This window comes from Melozone crissalis, unplaced genomic scaffold (assembly GCF_028551555.1).
Source record: "Melozone crissalis strain CALT ecotype California unplaced genomic scaffold, PUWL_Pcris_2 ptg000016l_1, whole genome shotgun sequence".
In the NCBI taxonomy this organism is placed as follows: domain Eukaryota; kingdom Metazoa; phylum Chordata; class Aves; order Passeriformes; family Passerellidae; genus Melozone; species Melozone crissalis.
The window spans coordinates 467595-492964 of NW_026535794.1; the positions used below are offsets into that span (position 1 = coordinate 467595).

Sequence of the window (25370 nt, forward strand, 5' to 3'; positions counted from 1 at the left end):
CGTGAGGTGCAGAGCAGAGCTATAATTACCATTAAAAATACAGGATTTTAATTTTACCCCGCTCCTTTCTGAGGACACGCGGCAGGAAACCCAGCTGCACCTCAGACGTGCTCAGGTGGGAGCACAAGGGTTTCCAAAAATGGTTACAGGGCTCGAGAGCTGCTAAAAGGATTTTCTGCATTTCATCCATCCCCCCTTTGGCGTTTTCTTCAGTTAAAACCATTCAGTTCACTCATTAATATTTATTTTAAAATTACCCAAATCATCGTAAATTTAAATCCTTCTGGGCAGGCCTAGGAAGGTTAACACAGGTTTGCGTGATCCCAAATATTCATCAGTTCTCACACCAGCTCCCAGTTTGGCTGGATTTTCTGATTCTTCATTGGTTGAGACAAAAGTACGAACCCACAAGATAACAGTTTTTCTCAGGTTATTCTCTCCTTTCCAGTAACAAGGCAAAATTAAATCAGCAAAAACCAAACTAACAACACGTAAAATGGTTTGTTTTATATAATTCTGTTAATATTTGGTGTCCCAACAAGTTGCTGTGGATGAAAACACAAACAAATCACCAAAATCAATAAACTGATGATACAGGCGATGATGGGGGCGGTTAAAAGTCCCATCGGTTTCGGTTCCTGTAAAAGGAAAAGTGAAAGTTCGACTTGCTACAGACGGATCATTATAAAAGAAAAATAAAAATTTAAAAAAATTTAAAAAAAACCAAAACAATAAAAAAAAAAAAAAAGGAAAAAAAAAGGAGCAATCCACGGGGTGTTGATTCAGTTCCGCTGCACAACCACAGAAGTCACTAAAAGCGCCCAAAAGCCGTGATCTCATCTGGCTCTGGCTTTTCTCATCAAACCCGCCGGCAGCCTCCCCACTGCTGCTCCAGAATTCCATTTTCTGTGCCCGGGGAGCGCCGGCACTCCCAGGAAAAGAGAGCAACCAAAGCAAAGGCTCCCGGGATTTGGGAATCTCTGCTTGGCTTGGCCGCACCGCGCGGTCACTGAGGTGAGAGCCCTGGTGGAAACGGTTCATGCTTAATGATTAATGTTTCATGCTCAATGTTAAATGATTAACTTTTCATGTTCAATGTTTAATGTTTCATGATCAATGTTCCATGTTCTATGTTCCATGCTTCACATCTCATGTCTCATGTTCCATGTTCGATGTTCCATGTCCAATGTTCCATGTTCAATGTTCAATGTTCCATGTTCCATGTTTCATGTTCCATGTTCAACATTCAGTGTGTCATGTTCAGTGTTCAATGTTCAATGTTCCATCTTCCATCTTCCATATTCCATGTTCAATATTCAGTGTGTCATGTTAAATGTTCAGTGTTCAATGTTCCATGTTTCATATTCAATGTTCTATTTTCAATGTTCAATGTTCCATGTTTCATGTTCAATGTTCAATATTCAATGCTCAATGTTCAATGTTCCATGTTCCATGTTTCATGTTCCATGTTTTATGTTCCATGTTCAATGTTCAGTGTTCCATGTTCCATGTTCAATGTTCAGTGTGTCATGTTTAACGTTCAGTGTTCAATGTTCCATGTTCCATATTCAATGTTCCATATTCAATGTTAAATGTTCCATGTTTCATGTTCCATGCTTTATGTTCCATGTTCAGTATTCAATACTCAATGTTCAATGTTCAATGTTCCATGTTCAATATTCAATATTCCATGTTCCATGTTTCATGTTCAATGTTCCATGTTTAATGTTCAATGTTCAATGTTCATGTTCAATGTTCAGTGTTTCATGTTTCTTGTTCCACGTTCCACATTTGATGTTCCATGTTCAATGTTTCACGCTCCATGTTGCATGTTCAATGTTCAATGTTCAATATTCAATGTTCAATGTTCAATTTTCAATGTTTCATGTTTCATGTTCTATATTCCATGTTTCGTGTTCCATGTTTTATGTTCAATGTTTAATTCAATGTTCAATTCCGCAGCTCCAGGAATTTGGATTTTGGCTGTAACAAACCCCAGATCTGTGACACCCCAGGGGTGGGGATGGGCGTCCTGGGCTGCTCCCAGTGCTGAGATCCGGGAGCCAGGAATGACCCGAGGGAGCAGCTGTGGCCCTTATCAGTGTCTCAGACCCTTATCAGTGTCTCAGACCCTTATCAGTGGGTCAGACCCTTATCAGAGTCACAGATAACGCTTGCTCCGGACATTTTAACTCTTTGCTGCCCACCCAGGTCCCCAAAACCCTGCTGCACCAGAGCTGACTGGATTTAAATTCATGGCCAGATTTTATTGCCCCCATGGCATTGTTTTGTTACCAAAAATAGATAAAATAAAACTCCTTCACACCAGCACAGCATTAAACAGCAGGAATTCTGCACCTGGCCAGATGCACGGGGGGATTTCTCCCCCCAAACACTGTGTGTGCTGAGCACAGAAGGAGCTCCTGTTTAGACCCTGTATCTCACACACAGATTGTCTGATTTTCCCGGAATAAACAGCCCCGAGGCTCTGCTGATAACCAAGCATCTCACAACACTTAGCAGAGTCAGCCCCGTTGCAATTAAATATTAATTTCAGCAGCACTGCTGAGCCTGCCCTCAGTGCCAGCGGGGCATGGGCAGCTCCTGGCCGTGTCCCAACCCCAAAAGGTGCCAGTGCCCTCCTGCCTGGGCAGCTCTGCAAAGTCACCTTGCCAATGATCCCCAGGAATTCCCTGTTCTGCCAGCCCTGCAGGGGCCTTCTGCCTCCCTTGGGATTGTCTGCAAGCAAATCTCATTTTTCAATGACTGATCTATCAATTCCTGCTGTATTTGTGCTCACTGCATTCCTTTGCAAACTGACCACTGTATTCTCTGTTTCCCAACGTGCTTCCTGTGTTCCAGCTCTGTTATTCATTAGCTGTGCAGTTACCTGCCCACACCAGGTCACCAATCACCTGCTGGAGTTTCTGGGGCTCCAGCCATGGGGCTGCCTGTGCTGGCCACTGGTATTTGGGGTTGTCCCAGGACAGCCCAGCGGTGCAGGCTCCCGTTCCCAGCTGCTCTGCCAGCTCAGGGACTCCCTGGAATGGCTGGGGACTCTCCCACCTCTCCTCACAAGGGCGCTGCAGGCACTTCTCCTGCCCTTTGTAGGATTTGGGCCAATTCCTCCTTTGTGCTTCACAGGGGCGTGGGGGAACCTGGCCTGTCGGAATTCAGAGCATCCCTCTGCCAGGACCCTGCCAGGGGGCGCAGAGACCCTGGCACAGAGCCCAAGACCCCTGTGACTTTGATTATGACCCGTGGAGTAAATTATCAACCTTATATGAGGATCTGCAAACCACGAAAGTCTAAGTAGAGCAATAATTAGTTTGTCACAGGGTGAAAAATAGATTTTTTGGGGTTTTTAGAATGGGGGTTCAGGGGGGCAAGATGGAGGAATTGGGGCGTTTCTCCTTCTTCTTGGCCTCCCTCTTCTGCTGTGATGGTGGCACTTTTGGATTGGTTTAGAGTAGAAGCTCACTGTCTAACATAGGTGATAGGTATTGGGAAGTTATTGTAAATATTGTACATGTAGGTTTTAGTATAAAAAGATAACACTGCCCAGGGCAGGCAGAGCCTCTGTCTGTTATGCTGAATGGATCTCTGCAGGCCAGGAGAAAGAATTTTAGAGATAAGGAACAATAAACAACCTTGAGACCGAGAAATGAAGAGCTCTGACTCCTTCTTCGAGCACCAGGCTGGGAAAAGAGACTTTCTAACTCATCTCGGGGTCACTGTGAGCACCAGAGACCCCGAGACTGGCTGTGCTCCAGAGGGATCCCCAAAGCTCCACACTGTCCTGCTGTCCTGGGGCACGCTGGCACTGCAGCACTGTCCTGCTGCTGCTGGTGGCACCCCGTGCCCTGCTCCTTGTTCCCACCCAGCTGTGCCCAGCTGTGGCACAGAGCAGCTTTGGTGCTCCCCAGCTCTGAATCCCCGCAGCTCCCACAGCCCTTGGGCGCAAGGCTCATCCTTCACTGGCACTGTCCAAGCTCTGGAAAGTTCTGGATTCTCCCCCTCCAGAGCAAAGCATTTCCAGCTCTGTGGGGCCGGAGTGTCACAGGAACCTCAGGAGGGAGCACCTGTGTCCCTGCAGCGGTGCCAGGGCGTGCCAGCTTCAGCCAGGGCTGCAGGGGTGCCTGGGACTGTTCTATAAAAACATTATACTGGGTTTTATATCATTTATAAAACTAAAACTAAAACTAAAATAAAAATAAAAATAAAAATAAAAATAAAAATAAAAATAAAAATAAACGTAAACATGAATTAAAATAAAACTAAGAATAAAACTAAAACTAAAACTAAAACTAAAACTAAAGATAAAAATAAAAATTAAATAAACATAAACATAAATTAAAAATAAAAATAAAAAATAAGATAAAATAAAATATAACTATAACTATAACTGTAACTGTAACTGCAACTGTAACTGTAACTATAACTGTAACTATGACTGTAACTGTAAATATAAATATAAATATAAATATAAATATAAATATAAATATGGTTTAAAATATATATTGGTTAAAATTGGTTACAAATATATAAATATATAACCATATATTAGTTATGGATATATAAATATATATAGCTATATATTTTTATATATATAACATTTTAATAAGTTAACAAGTTAATATAACTTTCTTTTAATAATTTATATATATTAAAAACACATATATGTTTACCCTTAAGTCTGGTCCCCACTCGACTTTTGAACTACCAGCACTGCTGGGCAGTGTGTGACCCACACTCCTTCCATAACCCAATCCCAAAGATGTTCTCAGCTTTTGCACAGCTCTCCCTGCCTGTCCCTGCACAGAACGTGGTGTTCGTGGTGTTTGGCGTTTGTGGTGTTTGTGGTGTTTGGCGTTTGCGGTGTTTGGCGTTTGCGGTGTTTGTGGTGTTTGGTGTTTGCGGTGTTTGTGATGTTTGGTGTTTGTGGTGTTTGTGGTGTTTGCAGTGTTTGTGGTGTTTGTGGTGTTTGAGGTGTTTGTTGTGTTTGGCGTTTGTGGTGTTTGTGGTGTTTGGTGTTTGCGGTGTTTGTGGTGTTTGTGGCGTTTGTGGCGTTTGTGGTGTTTGCGGTGTTTGTGGGGTTTGGGGTGTTTGTGGTGTTTGTGGTGTTTGGCGTTTGCGGTGTTTGGTGTTTGTGGTGTTTGTGGTGTTTGTGGTGTTTGGCGTTTGCGGTGTTTGGTGTTTGTGGTGTTTGTGTTGTTTGCAGTGTTTGGTGTTTGTGGTGTTTGTGGTGTTTGATGTTTGTGGTGTTTGTGGTGTTTGCAGCGTTTGTGGTGTTTGAGGTGTTTGTAATGTTTGTGGTGTTTGTGGTGTTTGCAGCGTTTGTGGCGTTTGTGGTGTTTGCAGCGTTTGTGGCGTTTGCGGTGTTTGTGGTGTTTGGCATTTGTGGTGTTTGTGGTGTTTGTGGTGTTTGCGGTGTTTGTGGTATTTCTGGTGTTTGTGGTGTTTGTGGTGTTTGTGGTGTTTGCGGTGTTTGTGGCGTCTGTGGTGTTTGTGGTGTTTGTGTTGTTTGTGGTGTTTGCGGTGTTTGTGGTATTTCTGGTGTTTGTGGTGTTTGTGGTGTTTGTGTTGTTTGTGGTGTTTGCGGTGTTTGTGGTGTTTGTGGTGTTTGGTGTTTGTGGTGTTTGTGTTGTTTGTGGTGTTTGCGGTGTTTGTGGTGTTTGTGGTGTTTGTGGTGTTTGGTGTTTGTGTTGTTTGTGGTGTTTGCGGTGTTTGTGGTATTTCTGGTGTTTGTGGTGTTTGTGGTGTTTGTGTTGTTTGTGGTGTTTGCGGTGTTTGTGGTGTTTGTGGTGTTTGGTGTTTGTGGTGTTTGTGTTGTTTGTGGTGTTTGCGGTGTTTGTGGTGTTTGTGGTGTTTGTGGTGTTTGGTGTTTGTGGTGTTTGTGGTGTTTGCGGTGTTTGTGGTGTTTGTGGCGTTTGTGTTGTTTGCCTCCCGTTTGGCCTCAGGCTGGGGAGCAGCCCTGCCCAGCTGGGCCCCCTTTGACCAGCCAGGCCCCATGGCCGCAGCATTCTCTGCAGCCCTTGCTGTTCCTCTTTTGATCCCTGACACATAAAATCCTCAAAGCCTTTTGGTCCAGGTGTTGGATTTTGTGTCCCCATCCCAGAGAGATCTCAGAGCAGCCAATTTTCCAACCAGATCTCTCCCCAGCAGGGGCTGGGCATTGGGGCAGCGCAGAAATTGGTGTTTTCCCCCTGTTTTCATAATTTAAATGGCAGAGGCTGGAACATAGGCCTCTTCCCTTCCTCCCTGCTGCACCCACAGTGCCAGGAGCCAGCACATCCCTCTGTCTGTCCCGAGCAGCCCAGACCCTGCCGGGGGGCTCAGGGACCCTGGCACAGAGCCCAGAACACCTGTGGGTTTGATTGGGACCCGTGGAACAAGTTACCAACCTTGTATGAAGATCTGCAAGCCACAACAGTTTAGGTAGAATATTAGTGAATTTATCACGGGGTGGAAAAGTAGATTTTGGTGTTTTGGTATGGGGGTTCAGGGAGCAAGATGGAGGGAACTGGGTGTGACCAGCCTTTCTCCTTCTCCTTCTCCTTCTTGGCCTTCATCTTCTGCTGTGATGGTGGCACTTTGGGATTGGTTTAGAGTAGAAGCTCACTGTCCAACATAGGTGATGGGTATTGAGAAGTTATGGTAAATATTGTACACATAGTTTTAGTATAAAGACATAACACCGCCCTGGGGGCAGGCAGAGTGCCTGGAACTGTCTTGCTGAGTAACCTCGGCAGGGCAGAAGAAAATTTTTTATAGATAAGATAAAATAAACAACCTTGAGACCGAGAAATGAAGAGCCCTGACTCCTTCTTTGAGCACTGGGCTGGGAAAAGAGACTTTGGAACTTTTTCTCGGGGTCACTGTGAGCAGCAGAGATCCCGACACCACAGCAGCTCCCACCTCAGTTCTGCCCTGCAGGAGCTCATCACCCCAGAAGCTGCTCCCCATCAATCACAAATGTACCTATTTATCTTTTCCTTCCCCATCAGCTGCAGCCTAGGGCTCAGCTGAGGACGAGGCCCTCAGTCCCCACCAGGGAATGGTTCACCTCCATCTCAGGAGCCTGATGGTTTGGAGAGCTGGTTTGGGATCCTGGCTGGGGGACATTCCCTTTTCCAGTGTCCCCTTTATTCACAAATTCAGCCACCAATTATCACAGCACTCCCCCTATTGCTTCCCACTGAGGGCATCCTGCCCCGAATTCCCCCAAAGCTTCCCTTGGCATCCTCGGGGGAATTCTCTCCAGAATCTCCCCTTTCACTGCATGGGCCACTTCCCATTCAAACCCTGTGCCATTCCAAACCCATTCCCAGGCAGGGCCATTCCAAACTGTGCCATTCCTGGGCAGGATCATTCCAAACTGTGCCATTCAAAACTCATTCCAGCTGAGAGCAACCTAAACTGTGCCATTCCAAGCCCATTCCTGGGCAGAACCATCCCAAACTGTGCCATTCCAAACCCATTCCTGGTCAGAAGCTCCAAGAAGAGCCCCAAACCCCCAGGGACCCTTGAGGCCCACCCTGGGCAGCTCTTTCTGCCCCTTCCCGTTCCAAGGGGAGGCTGCCCTGCTCCTGCCAGGCTCCTGCTCCCATTTCCTGCCCTCTGGGGATCGCAGCTTCTCCCCAGAAATCCCCCCAGGCCCCCTGATCCCTCGGACCCGCTGAAATTCAGGAGTGGGTCCCACCCAGCTGTTACCAGAATGGGTAAAACCGAACCCCCTGAGCCCCAAGGGACAGAATTGCTGCTCCCAACGCCACCCCGGCCCCAGGATTTCATTTCCTCTGGTTTCTGGCAGCACAGCCGGCGTTTCCTCAGAGCTGGGTTTCCCTTGGGAGCGCTGCTGTGGGGACAGAGGCACCGAGTGACCCTGAGGATGTGGGGAAACGTGGAAAGGTCTTTCCAGACCCGATCCCACCCCTCGGGGGTCCCGGGGTGCCCGAGCCCCACAGGTCCCAGCAGGAGCCGGGTCCAGCCTCTCCCTCTCCGCAGATCCCGGATCCAGGGATGGCATTCCCACTTTTTCAGGAATTCAGCACATCCAGCCCCGCAAATTCCCGTCCTCGGAGCCGCCTCAACGTCCCAGCCCCCCGCGCTCCCGGCTCCGGCCTAATTTCGGGAATTTAATTGGGAAAACGGCTCCGGGCCGCGTGATCTTATCTGAAAGGAGAGAAGGAAAGGGGAATTGGGGAATTCTCCTGGTTCTCGGAGCACAAAGGAGCGCGCCCAGCGCCTCCCCCCCGTGTCCCGTCCTGCCGACCCCGATCCGGCGGCTCCTGCGCGTGGGCGCCCGAAACTGGAACTGGGACAGCCCAGAAAAGCCGCAGCAGCCGGGGGTGGCACGGAGGTGACACGGAGGTGACACGGTGACACCGCCGGCAGCGCCGCCAGCAGCCTCGGGGGCGCCAGGCGGGATTTTGGGGGTGTTTGGGGATATTCCGCCTGGAAAGGGCTGCCCTGGGGGGCTAAAAGCGGCTGGATGTGGCACTGGGGACACGGGCAGCGGTGACACTGGGGACACGGGCAGTGGTGACACTGGGGACACGGGCAGAGGTGGCACTGGGGACACGGGCAGCGGTGGCACTGGGGACACGGGCAGTGGTGACACTGGGGACACGGGCAGAGGTGGCAATGGGGGCACGGGCAGCGGTGGCACTGGGGACACGGGCAGTGGTGACACTGGGGACACGGGCAGAGGTGGCACTGGGGACACGGGCAGCGGTGGCACTGGGGACACGGGCAGTGGTGACACTGGGGACACGGGCAGCGGTGGCACTGGGGACACGGGCAGAGGTGGCACTGGGGACACGGGCAGAGGTGGCAATGGGGACACGGGCAGTGGTGGCACTGGGGACACGGGCAGAGGTGGCAATGGGGACACGGGCAGTGGTGGCTCTGGGGACATGGGCAGTGCTGGCACTGGGGACACAGGCAGTGGTGGCCCTCAGGACACGGGCAGCAGTGGCAATGGGGACACGGGCAGTGGTGGCAATGGGGACACGGGCAGCGGTGGCACCGGGGACATGGGCAGCGGTGGCACTGGGGACACGGGCAGTGGTGGCAATGGGGACATGGGCAGCGGTGGCACTGGGGACAGGTGACACCGGGGATTGTCCCATCTCCGCGGTGCCGCCCTGGCCCAGTTTCCCCTCCCAGCTCCGTGGGCAGATGGAGCGCGTGTTTGGGGTGGGGGCCTGTCCCCATTCCCGTGGGAACGCCACCATCTGTGCCCTGCTCGGTGACATCCGGCCGGGGGACACTCCCAGTGCTCCCAGGTGCCCCCCAGGTGTGTGAATATTCCCCCTCCCACCTCAGCCTCATTCACATTTTTTACTCATTTCTACATTTTTTTACTCGTTCCCACATTAACTCCGGTTTTTGGCTTTTATCTGGGGAAGGGGGGACACTGTGGGGAGGACGCGTGGTGGCCCCTGCTGTCACCGGAGCCCCGTCATGGTTCAGCCACGACAAAGAGCCCAGAAGAGTCTCCTTCCTCCCCTCCCTCCCTCCCTCCCTCTTCCTCCCTCCCTGCCCTTCCTCCTAATTAAAGGGAATAAATATAATAGAAATAAATAGAATTAAACGGAATAGGAAGAGCAGAATGGGGTAGGAGGACCGGGCTGAGCAGAAGAATAACAACTGGAATAACTTAAATAGAATAAAATAAAACAGAAAGAATAATGAATGACATAGAAAAAAATAAAATAAAATAAAATAAATAGACTTAAAGAAACTTCTGGCCTTAAATACGAACACGGGGCTGGGCACTGGTGGGACGGGCAGGGAGTGGGAAATGCCCCGAGGGACATTCCAAAGGTACTTCAGTACCTGAAGGGAACACGGGGAATTCATCCCAGAGGGATTTCCCAGGCTCTGGGAGAACCGGGAAGCACCGGAGGACACTGCAAGGTCCAGAGGGACACGGAGAAGTGTCCTGGAGAGACTCTGAGGTGTGAAAGGCACGTGGAGAAACAGCCCCGAGGGATTGCCCGAGGTCCAGGTGGATGTGGGGAAACATCTCAGACGCTGTAAGATCCAGAGGGAACACGGAGACACATCCCGGAGGGATTTCCCGAGGTCCAAAGGAGAAATGCCCGGGTTCCAGAAGCCTCCGGGGGTGTCCCGGGGTGAGCACGGCACCGGCGGGGCCACACCCACCGGGGGTCACACCCACCGGGGGCCACACCCACCGGGGCCACACCCACCGGGGCCACACCCACACACCCACCGGGGCACACCCACCGGGGTCACACCGGGATGGCCCGGCTACCGCTGGGCACTCGCCGGGAGCTCCCTGTCCCCAAGGGGGTCCCCAGCCCTGAGCACGTCCCTGGGCTCGAGGGGGTCCCTGTCCCCAGGCACGGCCCCATCACTGTGAGGGTGCCTCTCACGGAGCAGGTCCCCGTCCATGAGGGGGTCCCCGTCTCCACAGGGCTCCCTATCCCTGTCCCTGTGTGAGTCCCCATCCCCACAGGGGTCCCTGTCCCCATCCCCATCACCCATCACCCTATCGCTGAGTGGGTCCCCATGCCCACGGGAGTCCCTCTCCCCATCCCTATCCCCATCCCCGTCCCCACGGGGGTCCCTGTCCCTGTGGCTGTCCCTGTCCCCGTCCCCCCGAGGGTCCCTGTGGCTGTCCCCATCCCCGCGGGTGTCCCTACTCTCGTCTCCGTCCCCGCGGGAGTCTCTGTCTCCACGGGGGTTCCTGTCCCTGTCCCTGTCGCTGTCCCTGTCCCCGTCCCCGCGGGGGTCCCTACCCTTGTCCCTGTCCCTGCGGGGGTCTCTGTCTCCACGGAGGTCCCGGTCCCTGTCCCTGTCGCTGTCCCTGTTCCCACGAGGGTCCCTGCCCCTGTGGCTGTCCCCGTCCCCGCGAGTGTCCCTGTCCCTGTCCCTATCCCTGTCCCTGAGCGGGTTCCTGTTGCTGCCCCTGTCGCCGCAGGGGTCCCTGTCCTCACGAGGGTCCCTGTCACTGTCCCTGTCCCTACCTCTGTCCCCGTCCCCGCGGGTGTCCCTGTCCCTGTCCCTACCCTTGTTCCCGTCCCCAGGGGTGTCCCTACCCCTGTCCCTGTCCTTGTCCCCGTCCCCGTGGGTGTCTCTACCCTTGTCCCCGTCCCCGCGGGTGTCCCTACCCTTGACTCTACCCTTGTCCCCGTCCCCGCGGCTGTCCCTACCCTTGTCCCTGTCCCTGTCCCCGTCTCCGCGGCTGTCCCTACCCTTGTCCCTGTCGCCGTCCCCGCGGGCCCGGCACCGCCGCCGCGTCCGGCGGTGGGAGCTGAGGCTGGCCCGCGTGGCGAAGGCGCGGCCGCAGCGGGCGCAGGGGAAGGGCCGCAGGCCCGCGTGGCCGCGGCGGTGCAGGGAGAGGTGCCCGCGGTGCAGGAACACGCGGCCGCACTCGGGGCACGGCAGGGCGCGGTGCTGCCGCAGGTGCAGCTCCAGGCTCTCCCTCCAGCTGAAGCTCCGCCCGCAGGGCCCGCACACGAAGGGCCGCTCCCCGTCCGGTGCCGGGTCCGGGCAGCGCGGGGCCCGCGGCCGGTGCGAGCCGCGGTGCCGCAGCAGGTCCCCGAGCAGGCAGAAGCTGCGGCCGCACTCGGCGCAGCCGTGCCGGGCCCGGTTCCCCCGGCGCAGCTTCTTGTGCGCCAGGAGGCTGCGGCGGTGCCGGAAGGATTTGCCGCAGGCGCCGCACAGGTACGGCCGGCCCGGGGGCGCCTCGGCCCCGCCGCTGCCGCCGCCGAGGAGCCCCGAGGCCGCCGGTACCGGCCGGGAAAGGGCCCCGGCACGGCGGCCCCGCGCGGTGTCACGGCAGCCGGAGCGGGGGACGCCGGAGCCCGATCGCCAGCGTCCCCCGGTGCCGTCCTTGCTGTCAGAGCTGCTCCGGGCGCCTGCCGGGGACACGAGGTCACCGTGGGGGAGTCCCGGACCCCCGGCTGCTGCCGCGACCACCGCTGTGACACCGTGGGGGACCCCAGCACAGCCCAGCCCGGGGGTGTCACAGCGGGGCTCCGGCCAGGGCCACCCCCAGCCCCACAGGGTGTCCCCGCGGGGTGTCCCGGTCACTCACTGCTGTCGGTGGTGTCGCTGCTGTCGCTATCTCCGCTGTGCTCCCCAGCGCAGGGCGCCCCCCCGTGCGACTCCTCCTTCACGTGGGAGAACTTGGAGTTGGGGTCTGTGAGGGAGAGAGGACCCTCAGTGCCCCCGCCATGCCCGGGCAGGGTCACGGTCACCGGGAACCGTCACCAGGCCGGGGGCTGTGCTAGGGGCGGGGGGCCGGGGCACCCCCAGCCCTGGGCACATCCAGCCCATAGCACCCCCAGCCCCATGGCACCCCCAGCCCCATGACACCCCCAGCCCTGGGCACCCCCAGCCCCGTGGCACCCCCAGCCCATAGCACCCTCAACCCATAACCCATAGCACCCCCAGCCCTGGGCACCCCCGGCCCCATGGCACCCCCAGCCCCATGACACCCCCAGCCCTGGGCACCCCCGGCCCCATGGCACCCTCAGTCCCGTAGCACCCCCAGCCCTGGGCACCCTCCCAGCCCCTGTCACCCCTAACCTGGGCACCCCCAGCCCCACGGCACCCCCAGCCCCACGCCCCCGTCCCTCACCCAGGCTGGCCACCATGTCGTAGTTGTCGCACATGACCTGCCGGTGCAGCGCCCGCTGCCAGGGCGCCAGCTGCGCCCACTCCTCGCGGGAGAAGTGCACGGCCACCTCCTCGAATGTCACCGCGGGGGTCCCCCCCTGGCAGGGACAGCGGGGGGCTCAGGGGGGGCCCTCGCTGCGCTCCCCGTGCGGGTCCCCGGCCTCGGGGGGCCCGAGCCCCGCTAATCCCTACGGGGACAGCCCCGGTACCCCCCAGCACTCCGCAGGGCCCCCGGAGCCCCCCGCCCCCGGCGCGCCCCGGGCTCGGCCCGGGCTCACCCGCTGCATGGCCGGGCGGGCGGATGGCGGCGGCGGCGGCGGAAGGGGCCGGGCCGGGGAGAGCGCCGGAACCGGGGCTGGGGGCACCGGGGGGCCCGGGCGAGGGGCGGCTCTGCGGGGCGGCGGGTGCCGGGATCCGGCTCCTTCCCGTGCCCGGCGGGTACCGGGATCCGGCTCCTTCCCGTGCCCGGCGGGTACCGGGATCCGGCCCCGCTCGCCCACCCGGCAGCATCACCTGCGCCCCAAACGGGGCCCCTCGGGACACGGCCCCGTCCGAGTCAGCCCCCCAAATCCCGAGGGACCGGCCTAGTGACCCCCGGGATCCGGGAACCCCGCACTGGAGCTCCCACGCCGGAGGACCCCAGTCCGGAGGGACCCACACCTGTGGGACAGGGACACCCTGGGGGTCCTGCAGCCCCTGCGCCCGAACCCCCCAGAACCCAGCCGGGTGGCACCGCGTGTCCCCAGGCAGAGCACAGCCCCGCACCTGGCACAGGGTGTCTGTGTCCCAGTGGGACCCCCAGTGACAGCCCCGGTGTGAGACCCCCCCCCTGCCCCACATGTCCCCAGGGAGCACCAGGGGTATTGGGGCCACCGCCGTGGATGTGACAGTGACCCTGGGGTTGGCCACCCTAACGCTGAGCTCTCACCTGGTGTCCAGGTGAGGTTTGGTGGTCACGGAGCACACTGGAAGGCACTGGCACTGGCTCTGGCACTGTCCTGGTGGTCCCTTGGCCAGGGTCAGAGCCTACCCCGGGGCTGCAGAGAGACCCCTGTGCCCCCCGCCCAGTCCCAGACAGAGCACCTGGAGCCCCGGAGCCATCAGAAGCTTTTATTTTAAATAACCTCAAAAAATAGAATTGCAGAGAGCAGAGCTGGGGAAGGGGAGCGGGGTGGGACCCCCTGCCCGGCCGGGGCTCCGGGGGCGGCTGTCCCGGTGTCGGTCCCGTCACAGGGTCCGGTTCCCTTTGGGATGAAGCAGCGGCAGCTCCCAGTGGGGTCTGTGGCGAAGCTCTGCCCGGACCGTGGATGCCCGGCTCTGTCCCACCGGGGGGACGGGGAGAGGCCGCACAAAGCCCAGCCGAGCCCCCCGAGCCCCCCGCCACCACCACCACCACGATCCGGCCCCAGCGGCCACGCCACCCTTCCCCATCCGAATATCGAGCCCCAAAGCACGCGGTTACCCAGAGCAAGCAGAAGCACAAGCTGCCCCCCATCCCCCCGAGCAGAGCTGAGCCCTTCCAGGCCCTTCTCCTTTTCCTGGCTGTTTGCCCAGCGTGCTCCCAGCTTCCCCCCGCACAGAGCTGCACTGCGGACCCCAGGGCTCAGCCCGCAGCAGGGCGGGCCCAGCCTCTCATCCCAGCGTGTCCTTAGGGAATGAGCGCCATCCAGTCCGGAACAGGCTGGAAGGTTCTGGAAGCAGAGGGAGCCCCTGAGGGCCCCTCTTGTCCCAAGTCTGGCTCCAGTGGATGCAACTCCACTGTGCCCAGCTCCTCCTGGTCTGTGTGGCTGGAGCCCACACGGCAGATCCGGGCCCAGCGCCGGCTCCTCCAGCCCTTTGGTGTCTTCCCAAGCCAGGAACGTGCCGTGTCCCAGCCTGGCTCTGCCCTGCCCCACAGCCCCGGCTGGAGGCTCCTCCAAGTCCCAGTGCTGAATCTGGCTGGCAGTGCCACCTTGGCACCGAGCCCTCGGCTTTGTCCCTTTGGCTCTGTCCCCTCGGTTCCATCATTTTGGCTCCGTCCCTTTGGCCGTCCCCTCGGTTCCATCCTTTTGGCTCTGTCCCCTCTGGCTCTGTCCCCTGGGCTCCATCTCCTCCAGGCTCGCCGTGGGTCACCCCATGAGCCGAGGGCCGGTCCTTGCTGGGGGTGTCTCGCTGGGGGTTCCAGGCTGGGGGATCACAGGCGGCCGGGGCAGGGTGGGGGTCCTGGTGGGGGGGTCTCAGCGCAGGTCCCAGCGCGGGGGTCGCGGGCGGCCGGGGGTCCCGGGGCTCACAGGCAGCCGGGGCACGGCGCCGGTTTCTCCTCGCCGCACTCCCGCTCCGGCGCTCCCGGCACTCTCTTCTCGTCGAAGGCGCGGGCGCAGCCGCCGGCCTTGGCCCAGAGCTGCCCGCGAGGGGGCTCGGGAGGGCGGGGGGCCAGGCAGGCGGCGCAGCAGCACGGCGGGGGCAGCCCCGGCGCGCGGGGGCTCGGGCCGCCCCCGGGGCACTTGCAGGGGGGCACGGGGGCCGGGGCGGCGCCGGGGCCGGGCGGGGGCTCCTCCTGCATCAGCTGCAGGAGGATGTCGGCGGCGCCCGAGGGGCTGTCGGGGCGCGCCGGGGGCGCCCCGCGGGAGCAGGGCGGCAGCAGCAGCGCGGGGGGCTCGGGGCCCTTGGCCAGGGGGTCGCCGGCGGCGCAGGGCGCGGCCGGGCCGGCGCCGTGGGTGCGGCGGTGCCGCAGCAGGTGAGCCTTCTGGCTGAAGCCCTTGCCGCAGTCGGCGCAGCGGAACGGCCGCTCCCCGGTGTGCGTCCGCAGGTGCACGGCCAGGTTCACCTTCTGCCGGAAGCGCTTCCCGCACTCGGCGCACGCGTGGGGCCGCTCGGCGGCGCAGCCGTGGGGACACTCGGAGCACGCGTGGGGACACTCGGCGCAGGCGTGGGGCTGCTCGGGGCAGCCGTGGGGCCGCTCGGCGCAGGGGTGGGGCCGCTCGCAGGGGCGGGGATGCTCGGCGCAGGTGCGAGGGTGCTCGGCGCAGCCGCGGGGACACTCGGCGCAGGCGTGGGGCTGCTCGCACGCGTGGGGCCGCTTGGGGCAGGCGTGGGGCTGCTCGCAGGGGTGGGGACACTCGGCGCAGGGGTGCTGCCGCTCGGGGCAGGGCTGCGGCTGCGGCTGCCCGCAGGCGTGGGGCCGCTCGCAGGCGTGAGGATGCTCCGCACAGGCGTGGGGATGCTCGGTACAGGCGTGAGGATGCTCCGCACAGGCGTGGGGGTGCTCGGCACAGGTGCGGCGCTGCTCGGCGCAGGTGTGGAGCCGCTCGGCGCAGCCGTGGGGACGCTCGGCGCAAGCGTGGGGACGCTCGGCGCAGCCGTGGGGACACTTGGCGCAGGCGTGCAGCTGCTCGGTGCAGGTGTGCAGCTGCTCGGCGCAGGCGTGCGGCCGCTCGGCGCCGCCGTGGCCCGGCCGGAGCCCCCCGTGCTCCGCGCAGGCCTCCCCGCAGAGCCCGCAGGGGAAGGGGCTCCCGGCGGGGTCCAGGGCGCCGGGGGCCGCGCCGGGGGTCCCGGTGTGCACGCGCTGGTGCACCCGCAGGGACAGTTTGCTCTTGAAGCGCTTGGGGCACTCGAGGCAGGTGAAGGGCTGGCGGCCCAGGTGCGTCTTCTGGTGTGCCAGCAGGTTGGGCTTCTGGGCGAAGCGCTTCCCGCACTGGGCGCAGGCGAAGGGGCGCTCGCCCGTGTGCACCCGGTAGTGCGTCACCAGGTTGCCCTTCTGGTTGAAGCGGCGGCCGCAGACGCCGCAGGTGAAGGGCCGCTCACCTGTGTGGATGCGCTGGTGGGTGGCCAGGTTGGTTTTGAGGCTGAAGCGCTTGCCGCAGGTGTCGCAGCGGAAGGGGCCGCGCCCGCCGGCGCCGTGCCCCCCGTGCCGCGGCGCCCGCTCGCACTGCGCCAGGCCCCGCCCGCACTCGGGGCACGGCCAGGGCCGGCCCTCGCCCGCCCGCGGCCCCGGGGGGGACCCGGGGGGCTGCTCGGCGCCCGGCTCCGCGGGGGGGGCGCCGGGGCACGGCTTGTGCCCCGCGTGGCTCTTCTGGTGGGCGACGAGGGCGAGCCAGAGCCCGAAGCTGTTGCCGCACTGATTGCAGATGAAGGGCTTTTCCGGGGAGAGCACGGCCTCGCCCGGGCCCGGCTGCGCCCCCAGGGGCCCCAGGAGGGGCGGGCCGGGCGCGAAGGGCGCGGCGGGCGCCTCGGGGGGCCGCAGCAGGGGCACCTTGGGGCAGAAGCCGTCGCCGCAGTGGGCGCAGGGGAAGGAGGGCTCGGCCGGGGGCGGGGGCGGGAAGCCCTTGTCAGGGCACGGGAAGAGCTCGGCGGCGCCCTCGGGGAGCTTGGGGGCGGGCGGGAGCGGGGCGAAGGGCGCGGGGTCCTGCGGGGCGGGCGCGGGGGGCAGCAGGGCGGGCGCGGCCCCGAAGGGCGCGGCGGGGGCCGGGCCGCGCGCGGGGCAGCGGCGCTGGCGGGGGACGTGCGTCTTCTGGTGGGCCTTGAGGGACACCTTGTCCTTGAAGCACTTGTGGCACTGGGCGCAGGGGAAGGGGCGCAGGTCGGTGTGGGTGCTCTGGTGCGTGACCAGGTTGGTTTTCTGGGTGAAGCGCTTGCCGCACTGGGCGCAGGCGAAGGGCCGCTCACCTGTGTGCACCCGGTAGTGCGTCACCAGGTTGGTTTTCTGGTTGAAGCTGCGGCCGCACAGGAAGCAGGAGAAGGGCCGCTCGCCCGTGTGGATGCGCCGGTGCGTGATCAGGTTGGGCTTCTGCCGGAAGCTCTTGCCGCACTCGGGGCACACGAAGGGCGCGTCCTCGGGGCAGCCCCGCGCCGGCGCCCGCGCCCGCGCCTTGCCCTCCTCGGGGTGGGCGCCGTGGATGCGCTGGTGCGCCAGCAGGTTGGCCTTCTGCGAGAAGCTCTTGCCGCACTGGGCGCAGGGGAAGGGCCGCTCGCCCGTGTGCACGCGCCGGTGCGTCAGCAGGTTGGGCCGCTGGCTGAAGCTCTTGCCGCAGTCCCCGCAGCGGAACGGCTTCTCCCCGGTGTGGATGCGCTCGTGCGTCACCAGGCTCTGCTTCTGCCGGAAGCCCTTCCCGCACTGGGCGCAGCGGAAGGGGCCGGGGACGCCCCCCTGGGCCCCCCAGCAGCCGGCGCGGGGGGCGGGGGGGTCCCGGGGGGGCTCGGGGCCGCGCTGCCCGCCGGGGAACCAGCGGCCGGAGCTGCCGCCCGCGGCGGCCGGGAACAGCTCCAGGGAGCCGGCGCCAATCCCGGGCTTCTCCTCGGGCTCCACCTTGCTCACCCGCCCGGGCTCCACTGCACCGGAGAGAGCCCGGGGTCAGCCCGGCTCCCGGAGAACTCCAGGCTGTCCCGAGCGGGGAGGACCCGGGCCCAGCCCCCTGAACCATGGGGGCCCTCACTGCTGAACCATGGGGACGTGGGGCACCCCAAAGAGCTTCAACTCCCCAAGCCTCTCCTGGTGTGTGACATCCCAAGGGGCCCCCAAACCTCCCAGTTTGTGACACTCAGGTCCAAAATTGTCCAAACTGGCTCAGAATGGCAAAAACTGGTCTGAAATGGCCAAAACTGGCTCCCAAAACTGGCCCACAATGGCCACAAAATGACTCAGAATTACCATATATTGGTCATGAATGGCTGTGAACTGGCCCAGGATGGCGCCAAAATGGCTGAAAACTGGCCCAAAATGGCTGAAAAAGGTCTTTGAACTGGCTCAGAACAACCCCTAACTGGCCCCAAAAAGTTCTAAACTGGCCCAGAACACCCCCAAAGAATCCCATCCCACCTTTTCCCCTGAGCCCCCCATTCCCACTGCTCCCCCAGATCCGGACTCACCGGCGCAGGGGCTGCCCAGGGCCTTGGACTCCTCCGGGCCCGTCCGCGCGGCTCCGAACGGCTCCTCCGGCGGCTTCATCCCGAACAAACCCCCCGGCTTAAAGAACCGGTACCCTGGGGGGACACGGGGCAGCGCCGTCGGGACCCCCGGCGCGGCTGGGACCGGGCTGATCCCGGGAGAACCGGGCTGGTCCCGGGAGAACCGGGCTGATCCTGGGAGAGCCGGGTGATCCCTGGAGAACCGGGGTGATCCCAGGAGAGCCGGGCTGATCCCGGGAGAGCCGGGCTGATGCCGAGAGAGCCGGGCTCTGGCACAGGGGATGGAGCCGCTCCTTGGGAACCGGCTCCAGGTGGGCTGGGACGGAGCCATCCTGGGCTGGGACCTGGGACGGAGCCATCCTGGGCTCTAGGCTCTCCCTGCAGCCTCTCCCAGCCCCGGGAATCCCCAGAACGCTTTCATCATCCCAGTTCAAAGTCCCCACAAAAATGCACCGAGCTCTGTGTGGAAAATCCCACCCCAGCCCCTATCCCAGGTGTCCCACCCTCCCCTCACCTGTGCAGGGATCCGAGGGGATCTCGGCGCCCACAGCATCCAGCTGGGATCCGGCCCGTGGCGCCGGGCTCAGCCGGGAATACGGGAGCAGATCCAGGGCGTGGGCGGGCTGGGGAGGGGGCAGCGGCTCAGAGGCATTTTGGGGTCATTTTAGGGTGTTTGGGGACCTTTCCCTGAGTTTGACCACAGGCCAAGGACAGGGATTGTGCATCCCAAATATGAGGGTCCTCACTCCAGGATGGAGCCCCCATCCCTGCTCCCCAAACCAGACCCCTGCTCCCCCAAATTACATCCTCACGCCCCAAAACCAAATCCCTGCTTCCCCAGCAGATCCCTCCTCCCCAAACCAGACCCCTGCTCCCCCAAATGACATCTCCACCCACCAAACGAGACCCCTGCTGCCCCAAATCACATCCCCACCCTCCCAAGCCAGATCCCTGCTTCCCCAGCAGATCCCTACACCCCAAACACGATCCTTGATCCCCCAAAAGAGATGCCCAGCCCTGCCCCTCCAGACCAGATCCCCGACCCCCAAACCCAACCCTGTCCCCCCCGTCCCCACTGCCCACCCCCCAAACCAGCTCCTTTTCCAGCCGGGACCCGCACCGAGGGAGGAACCTGTCCCGAGGAGCCAGTCCCGCTTCTCCGGGCACACTGAACCCCTCCGGTGCCCCGGTCCCTCCCGGGTCCCTCCCGTGTCCCCAAGCCCCCGCAGCTCCGTAGGGATGGGGCGCGGCCCCCAAGGCGCCGATTTCCCGGAAAAACTCCCGGGGGGCCCCAGGGGTCGGGGGAAAACCCCTCGGAAAAGCCCCGGAGATCCCCCCGCAAGGCCGCGGGCGGAGCAGAGCGGGGATCCCCCGGGAGTTCCCCCGAACCCCCGCGTACCTGGGGCGCTCCCCCCGCCGACATCGCTGCCCTTTCCCGGGCCCCGCGGCCGCTCCGGCTCCTCGGGGCTCCTTCCCGCGGCCCCGCGGCCCTTCCCGGCCTCGGCCCGGCCTCCTTCCGCCACCGAGTCCCTCAAATGGCCGCGGCGGGTCCTGGCAGAGCGGGAGAGCCGCGCTGAGAGCGGGGATGGGGCGGGAGGGGCGGCGGGGATGGGGCGGGAAGGGCGGCGGAACCGGGCCCGAGCAGCGCGGCAGTCCCGGAGCGGCTCCGGCGGCCTCGGCCCCCCCGTCCTCCTCCTCCTCCTCCTCCCCCCGGAATTTGGGGTGCGGAAGGCGCCGAGCGGGGCCGGATCCGGCTGCGAACGGCGAGAGCCGGGAGCGCTGGGAGTTGTAGTTCGGGCTGGGATGGGATGGATCGGATGGGATGGATCGGACGGGATGGATGGGATGGGATGGGATAATGGGGTGGGATCGGACGAGATGGGAGCGAGTGGGAGCGGCAGCAGGGAATGGCCCCGGCACTGCATCGGCTTGTCCAGCCGGAAACGGCCCCGGGAGCCGGGAATAGCCCCGGGAGAGGCGGGAATAGCCCCGGGAGAACCGGGAATAGCCTCGGGAGAGGCGGGAATAGCTCCGAGAGAGCCGGGAATAGCCCCGAGAGCCGGGAATAGCCCCGGGAGAACCGGGAATAGCCCCGAGAGCCGGGAATAGCCCCGGCACAGCATCCTCCCGGCTGGAATGGCCCCGGGCGTTGGGAACAGCCCCGGCACAGCCTCGCCTCGGCAGCCAGGAACAGCCCTGGGGCACGGGAGGAGCCGCGGCGTGGCATCACCGCATCAGCCGGGAGCGGTCCCGGGAACAGCCCCGGGAACAGCCCCGGGCACACCGGGCAGCGCTCCCCCGGGCCCGGCGGCTCCCGTGGCAGCTCCCGGCGATCCCGGCTCTCCCCGGTGCCGGCCGCGCCTCGGGGGGTTCGCAGTGACCCCCGTGCGCCCCAGCACGGGCTCCCTCCCGCGGGAGCCCCGGAGCCGCCACCCCGAGACTCCGGCAGTTCCCGAGACCCCCAAGCACACCCTGGGACCCCCGAGCCCCCCGAGACCCCGGGCCGTGCCCCCCGCCCTCCCAAGCCACGTGACCGCGACCCCCGGGACCCTCCCCGGGAAACTCACGGGCAGCCGCTGCCCCGCCGCGCGGTGACGTCACGCGGGCGGTGACGTCAGCGCGCTGGTGACGTCATGGCGTCAGCCACGGCCGCGTCCGGCCGCGCCCCGTTCCGGGTCGGGGGGCGGGACCGGGGGCAGCGCCCCCTAGCGGAGGCGCGGGACAGGGGATGGGAGGGGCCGGAGAGACCCCGCCCCCCAGTGTCCCCCAGTGTCCCCCGGTGTCCCCAGTGTCCCTCAGTACAGCCCCAGTGTCCCCAGTGCCGCCTAGTGTACCCCAGTACAGCTCCGGTGTCGCGAGTGTCCCCCCACTATCCCTTAGTGTCCTCCAGTACAGCTCCAGTGTCCTCAGCATCCCCCCGTGTCCCCCGGTACAGCCCCAGTGTCTCCAGTGTCCCCAGTGTCCCTCATTACTGGCCCGGTGTCCCCAGTACCCCCCAGTACTGCCCCAGTGTCCTCAGCGCGCCCCAGTGTACCCCAGTACAGCCCCAGTGTCCCGAGTGTCCCCTCACTATCCTTTAGTGTCCCCCAGTACAGCCCCTGTGTCCCCCAGTGTCTCCAGTGTCCCCCAGTGTCTCCAGTGTCCCCCAGTACAGCCCCAGTGTCTCCAGTGACTCCAGTGACTTCCAGAGCCCCACAGTGTCCCCCACTGTCCCCCAGCACAGCCCCAGTGTCCCCACAGTGCTCCCCTGAGCTCCCCAGCGCCCCCCAGTACAGTCCCGTAACCCCACGGTGTCTCCCGGTGGCCCCCGTGCCAGCCGCACCCCCTGCTGCTCCCTGGTGCCCCCCACACCTCTGGATGTCGCCCCCACCCCATCCCCGGGCCGTCAGCACCTCCCTCCCTCCTCATCCTGCTGCCGGGAGGGGACACCGGGACAAGGACGGCCGGGAAGAGCGGGAGGCTGTTCACGGGGTCTGGAGCACATTCCCGGGGGTCAGGAGTCATTCCCGGGGGACAGGACCCCATTCCTAGGGCAGGACCCCATTCCCGGGGGGCAGAACCCCATTCCCCGGGGCAGAACCCCGTTCCCGGGGGACAGGACCGCATTCCCGGGGGGCAGGACCCGTTCCCGGGGGACAGGACCCCGTTTCCGGGGGGCAGAGCTCATTCGTGGCTGCTCCGGGGACCGGAGCCATTCCCGAGGACAGGACCCCATGGCCGGTACCAGGAGTCTGTTCCTGGCGGCAGGATGTCCTTCCCGGTGGGACATGAGAACATTGCCGGGGGGCAGGAGCCGTTCCCGGGGCTGCAGGGTGTTCCCAGAGGACTGGAGCCCGTTCCCGGGGGCAGGAGCCGTTCCCGGGGGCAGGAGCCGTTCCCGGGGGCAGGAGCCGTTCCCAGAGGACTGGAGCCCGTTCCCGGGGGCAGGAGCCGTTCCCGGGGGCCAGGAGCCGTTCCCGGGGCCGCAGGGCGCTCCCGGGGCAGGATGGCATTCCCAGCAGCCCATGACGCCATTCCCGGGATCTATCCCATCCCACTGATCCCATCCCACCCCATTATCCCATTCCGTTATCCCACGCCATTATCCCACCCCATTATCACATCCCATCCCACCCCACTATCCCACCGATCCCATCGCGGCCCCTCCTCCCGCGCCCCGCGGCGGTGGGTGGGTGACCCGCGGGGCCGTCCCGGGGGCGGATTTGGGGGCAGATCCCAGGAAATGGGCTCATGCCGGCCCGGCGCCAGCGGCCCGCGGCTCGGTGCGCTCGGTGAGGCCGGGATGGCGCTGCCGGTGCGGCGGTGGCTGCCGCTGGCGCTGGCCCTGGCGCTGGCCCTGGCGGCGGCCGCGGGGCAGTCCCCGCTGCAGCGGCGCGTGGTGCGCGACGTGCTCGAGTATTTCCACGGGCGCAGCAACGTGCACTTCCTCTTCAAGGAGCGGGAGCTGGACGGGGTCATCGAGCGGGTCCGTAACGGCGCTCGCACCGGCAGCCGCACCCGGGAACGGGAACGGGCAGGGGGCGCGGGGGGAACGGGGAACGGGGAGGGGATGGAGCGGCCGGGAGGGAGCAGCGGTGAAAGGGTCAGCGAGGGGGTGGGCAGGGATTGGGATCGGGGATCGGGCGTTCAGGTTGGGGGTCCTGGAGGGGGCACGGGTGAACGGGGTCATCGGGCATGGGGGCAACAGGATTCGGGGTTGGGGTTCGGGGTTCAGGGTCTGGTATGACCATGGGAGTGGGGAGGGGATTGGGGTGTCCTGGAGGGACAGAGAGAGGGTTGGGGAGGGGATTGGGGTGTCCCAGGAGGAACAGGAGGGTTGGGGAGGGGATTGGGGTGTCCTGGGGGAGCAGAGAGGGTTGAGGTGTCCCAGGGGGAACAGAGAGGGTTGGGGAGGGGATTGGGGTGTCCCAGAAGGGACAAAGAGAGGGTTGGGTTCGGGATTGGGGTGTCCTGGAGGGACAGAGAGGATTGGGGAGGACATTGGGGTGTCCCAAGAGGAACAGGAGGGTTGGGGTGGGGATTGGGGTGTCCTGGATGGAACAGGAGATGAACAGGATTGTCCAGCAGGTGAATTTGGGATTCGGGGTTCACGATCCAGGATGGCCGCAGGAATGGGGAGGGGGTCGGGTGTCCCACAGGGAGGGGGTGAGCACAGGGTGCCCCGGGGTGCCCGGGACCGGCCGTGCTGGCCGGGCTCAGCTCGGTTATTCATTAACAGATCCAAACTGATCCCGGTGCCCCCGGAGCCGGGGCCATCCCGGGGTGCCCCTGCACGCTGTCCCGTGTCTGGGGAGGGCCAGGACTCCAGGGACCCCCACCCTGGGCCACGTGCCCACCTTGGGGCCACCCCGGGGTCGTTCCTGGGATGGGTTTGCCTGAGGGTTTCCAGCATTCAGGATCCCTCCCAGGGTTCAGGGTCCCTCCTGGGATTCGGGGTTCCTGTGGGAGCTTTGGGGTCCCTCTCAGGGGTTGGCATCTGTGGGGCTCAGGATCTCCCCCAGCATTTGGGGTCCCTGTGGGGTGGTTGGGTCACTCCTGGGGTTTGGGGTCTCTCTGGGGGCTGCATTCCCTGGGGGTCTGTGGGGTCTGGGAGTCCCTGCGGAGGTCGGGATCCCTCTGGGGAGCCCTGCCGTGCTGTGCCACGCCCTGCCACGCCCTGCCACCCCTGTTCCCCCAGGAGGACCCTTCGGGGACCTTTGTGCAGCTCCGCCTGGGCCTGGCACAGACCACGTGTCGGAAGCGAGCGCCGCAGCGGCACTGCCGGGTGCTGGAGAGCCGGGTGAGGCACCTGGGGACATGTCCTGAGGTGTCCCTGCTCCCCGGGGACTGTCCTGGGCTGTTCCTCCTCCCTGGGGACATGTCTTGGGACTGTCCTTCCTCCCCTGGGGCACCTGGGGTGTCCCTTTTCCCCTGGGGCCCATCCCTGGGTGTTCCCTATCCCTTGGGCCATCCCTGGGTGTCCCTCATCCCTGGGTGTCCCCTCTCCCTTGTCCCCATCCCAGGACTCCCCCAGACCCCCTGTCCCCCCCGCGGGTGCTGTGGGTGGCTCAGAGGGGACGGTGTGGATGCCCGAGGGTCCCCAGGGCTCCCGGGGGTGACATCCCCGGCTGTCCCCAGCGCAAGCCGACCTGCCTGGCCTGCTACAAGTTCGACGCCGGCGACGCGCCCAAGGTGCTGGACAAGTACCACAACTGCGGCCCCAGCCACCACCTGGCGGCCAAGGTGAGGCGTCCCCGGTGCCCCCCGGTGCCCCCCGGCGCGCGCCCGGCCGGTGCCAGCCCCTGTGTGCCCGCAGGAGATCCGGCAGCGCGACGAGGCCGAGTGCCGGGCGGTGGAGGAGGCGGGCAGAGGAGGGGACACGCCGTACCTGCCCGGGATGTTCGCCTTCTCCCGGGGGCTGCCGGCCTAGGTGGGTACGGGGACAGGGGGCAGGGGGCACAGGGAGCCCATCGCAGCCCCTCCGTGTCCCCTGGGTAAAGGTGGGTACGGGGACAGGGGGCACAGGGAGCCCATCGCAGCCCCTCCGTGTCCCCTGGGTGGGTATGGGGACAGGGGACAGGGGGCACAGGGAGCCCACCACAGCCCCTCCGTGTCCCCTGGGTGGGTACGGGGACAGGGGGCACAGGGAGCCCACCACAGCCCCTCCGTGTCCCTTTCCAGGCTCCACGGCACCGATGGACGCTGCCACCGCCTGCCCCGCTTGTCACCCCCCGGCCCCCTGTGACCCAGGAGGGTCCTGGACGTGTCCCCCCCTCCTGCCTGTCCCCTCTTGTCCCCAATAAACCCAGCGCTGGCTCCGCTCTCACGGCTCTTGTTTCACCTGGCACCCC

The 25370-nt window shown here is 63.0% G+C and overlaps 3 protein-coding genes across 4 annotated transcripts; 1 reads left to right on the plus strand and 2 right to left on the minus strand.

Moving 5' to 3' along the window:
• Nucleotides 1-8959: 8959 nt before the first annotated feature.
• On the minus strand, nucleotides 8960-12776 carry LOC128935222 (zinc finger protein 316-like; the record flags this gene model as incomplete). Its single annotated transcript, XM_054273369.1, has 4 exons — nucleotides 8960-9054; nucleotides 11043-11894; nucleotides 12074-12178; nucleotides 12620-12776. Coding segments are annotated over 4 exons (1209 nt in total), but the record flags the coding sequence as incomplete, so codon positions are not given.
• Nucleotides 12777-14923: 2147 nt separating this feature from the next.
• On the minus strand, nucleotides 14924-20036 carry LOC128935223 (zinc finger protein 135-like). Its single transcript, XM_054273370.1, has 4 exons — nucleotides 19940-20036; nucleotides 19055-19163; nucleotides 18502-18615; nucleotides 14924-17964 (listed from the first exon to the last, which is right to left on the minus strand). The coding sequence occupies exons 1-4, from the start codon at nucleotides 19961-19963 to the stop codon at nucleotides 14924-14926; spliced, it is 3288 nt and encodes a 1095-aa protein (XP_054129345.1). The 5' UTR covers nucleotides 19964-20036.
• Nucleotides 20037-22822: 2786 nt separating this feature from the next.
• Nucleotides 22823-25340, plus strand: RARRES2 (retinoic acid receptor responder 2). 2 transcript variants are annotated; one of them, XM_054273193.1, is made up of 5 exons: nucleotides 22823-23005; nucleotides 24218-24319; nucleotides 24658-24762; nucleotides 24836-24949; nucleotides 25180-25340. In XM_054273193.1, exons 1-4 carry the CDS (start codon nucleotides 22823-22825, stop codon nucleotides 24947-24949), a joined length of 504 nt encoding a protein of 167 aa, XP_054129168.1. In that variant the 3' UTR covers nucleotides 25180-25340. The 2 variants fall into 2 exon arrangements, with proteins under 2 accessions (XP_054129168.1, XP_054129167.1); XM_054273192.1 differs by having other exon boundaries at nucleotides 25201-25340.
• Nucleotides 25341-25370: the final 30 nt, after the last annotated feature.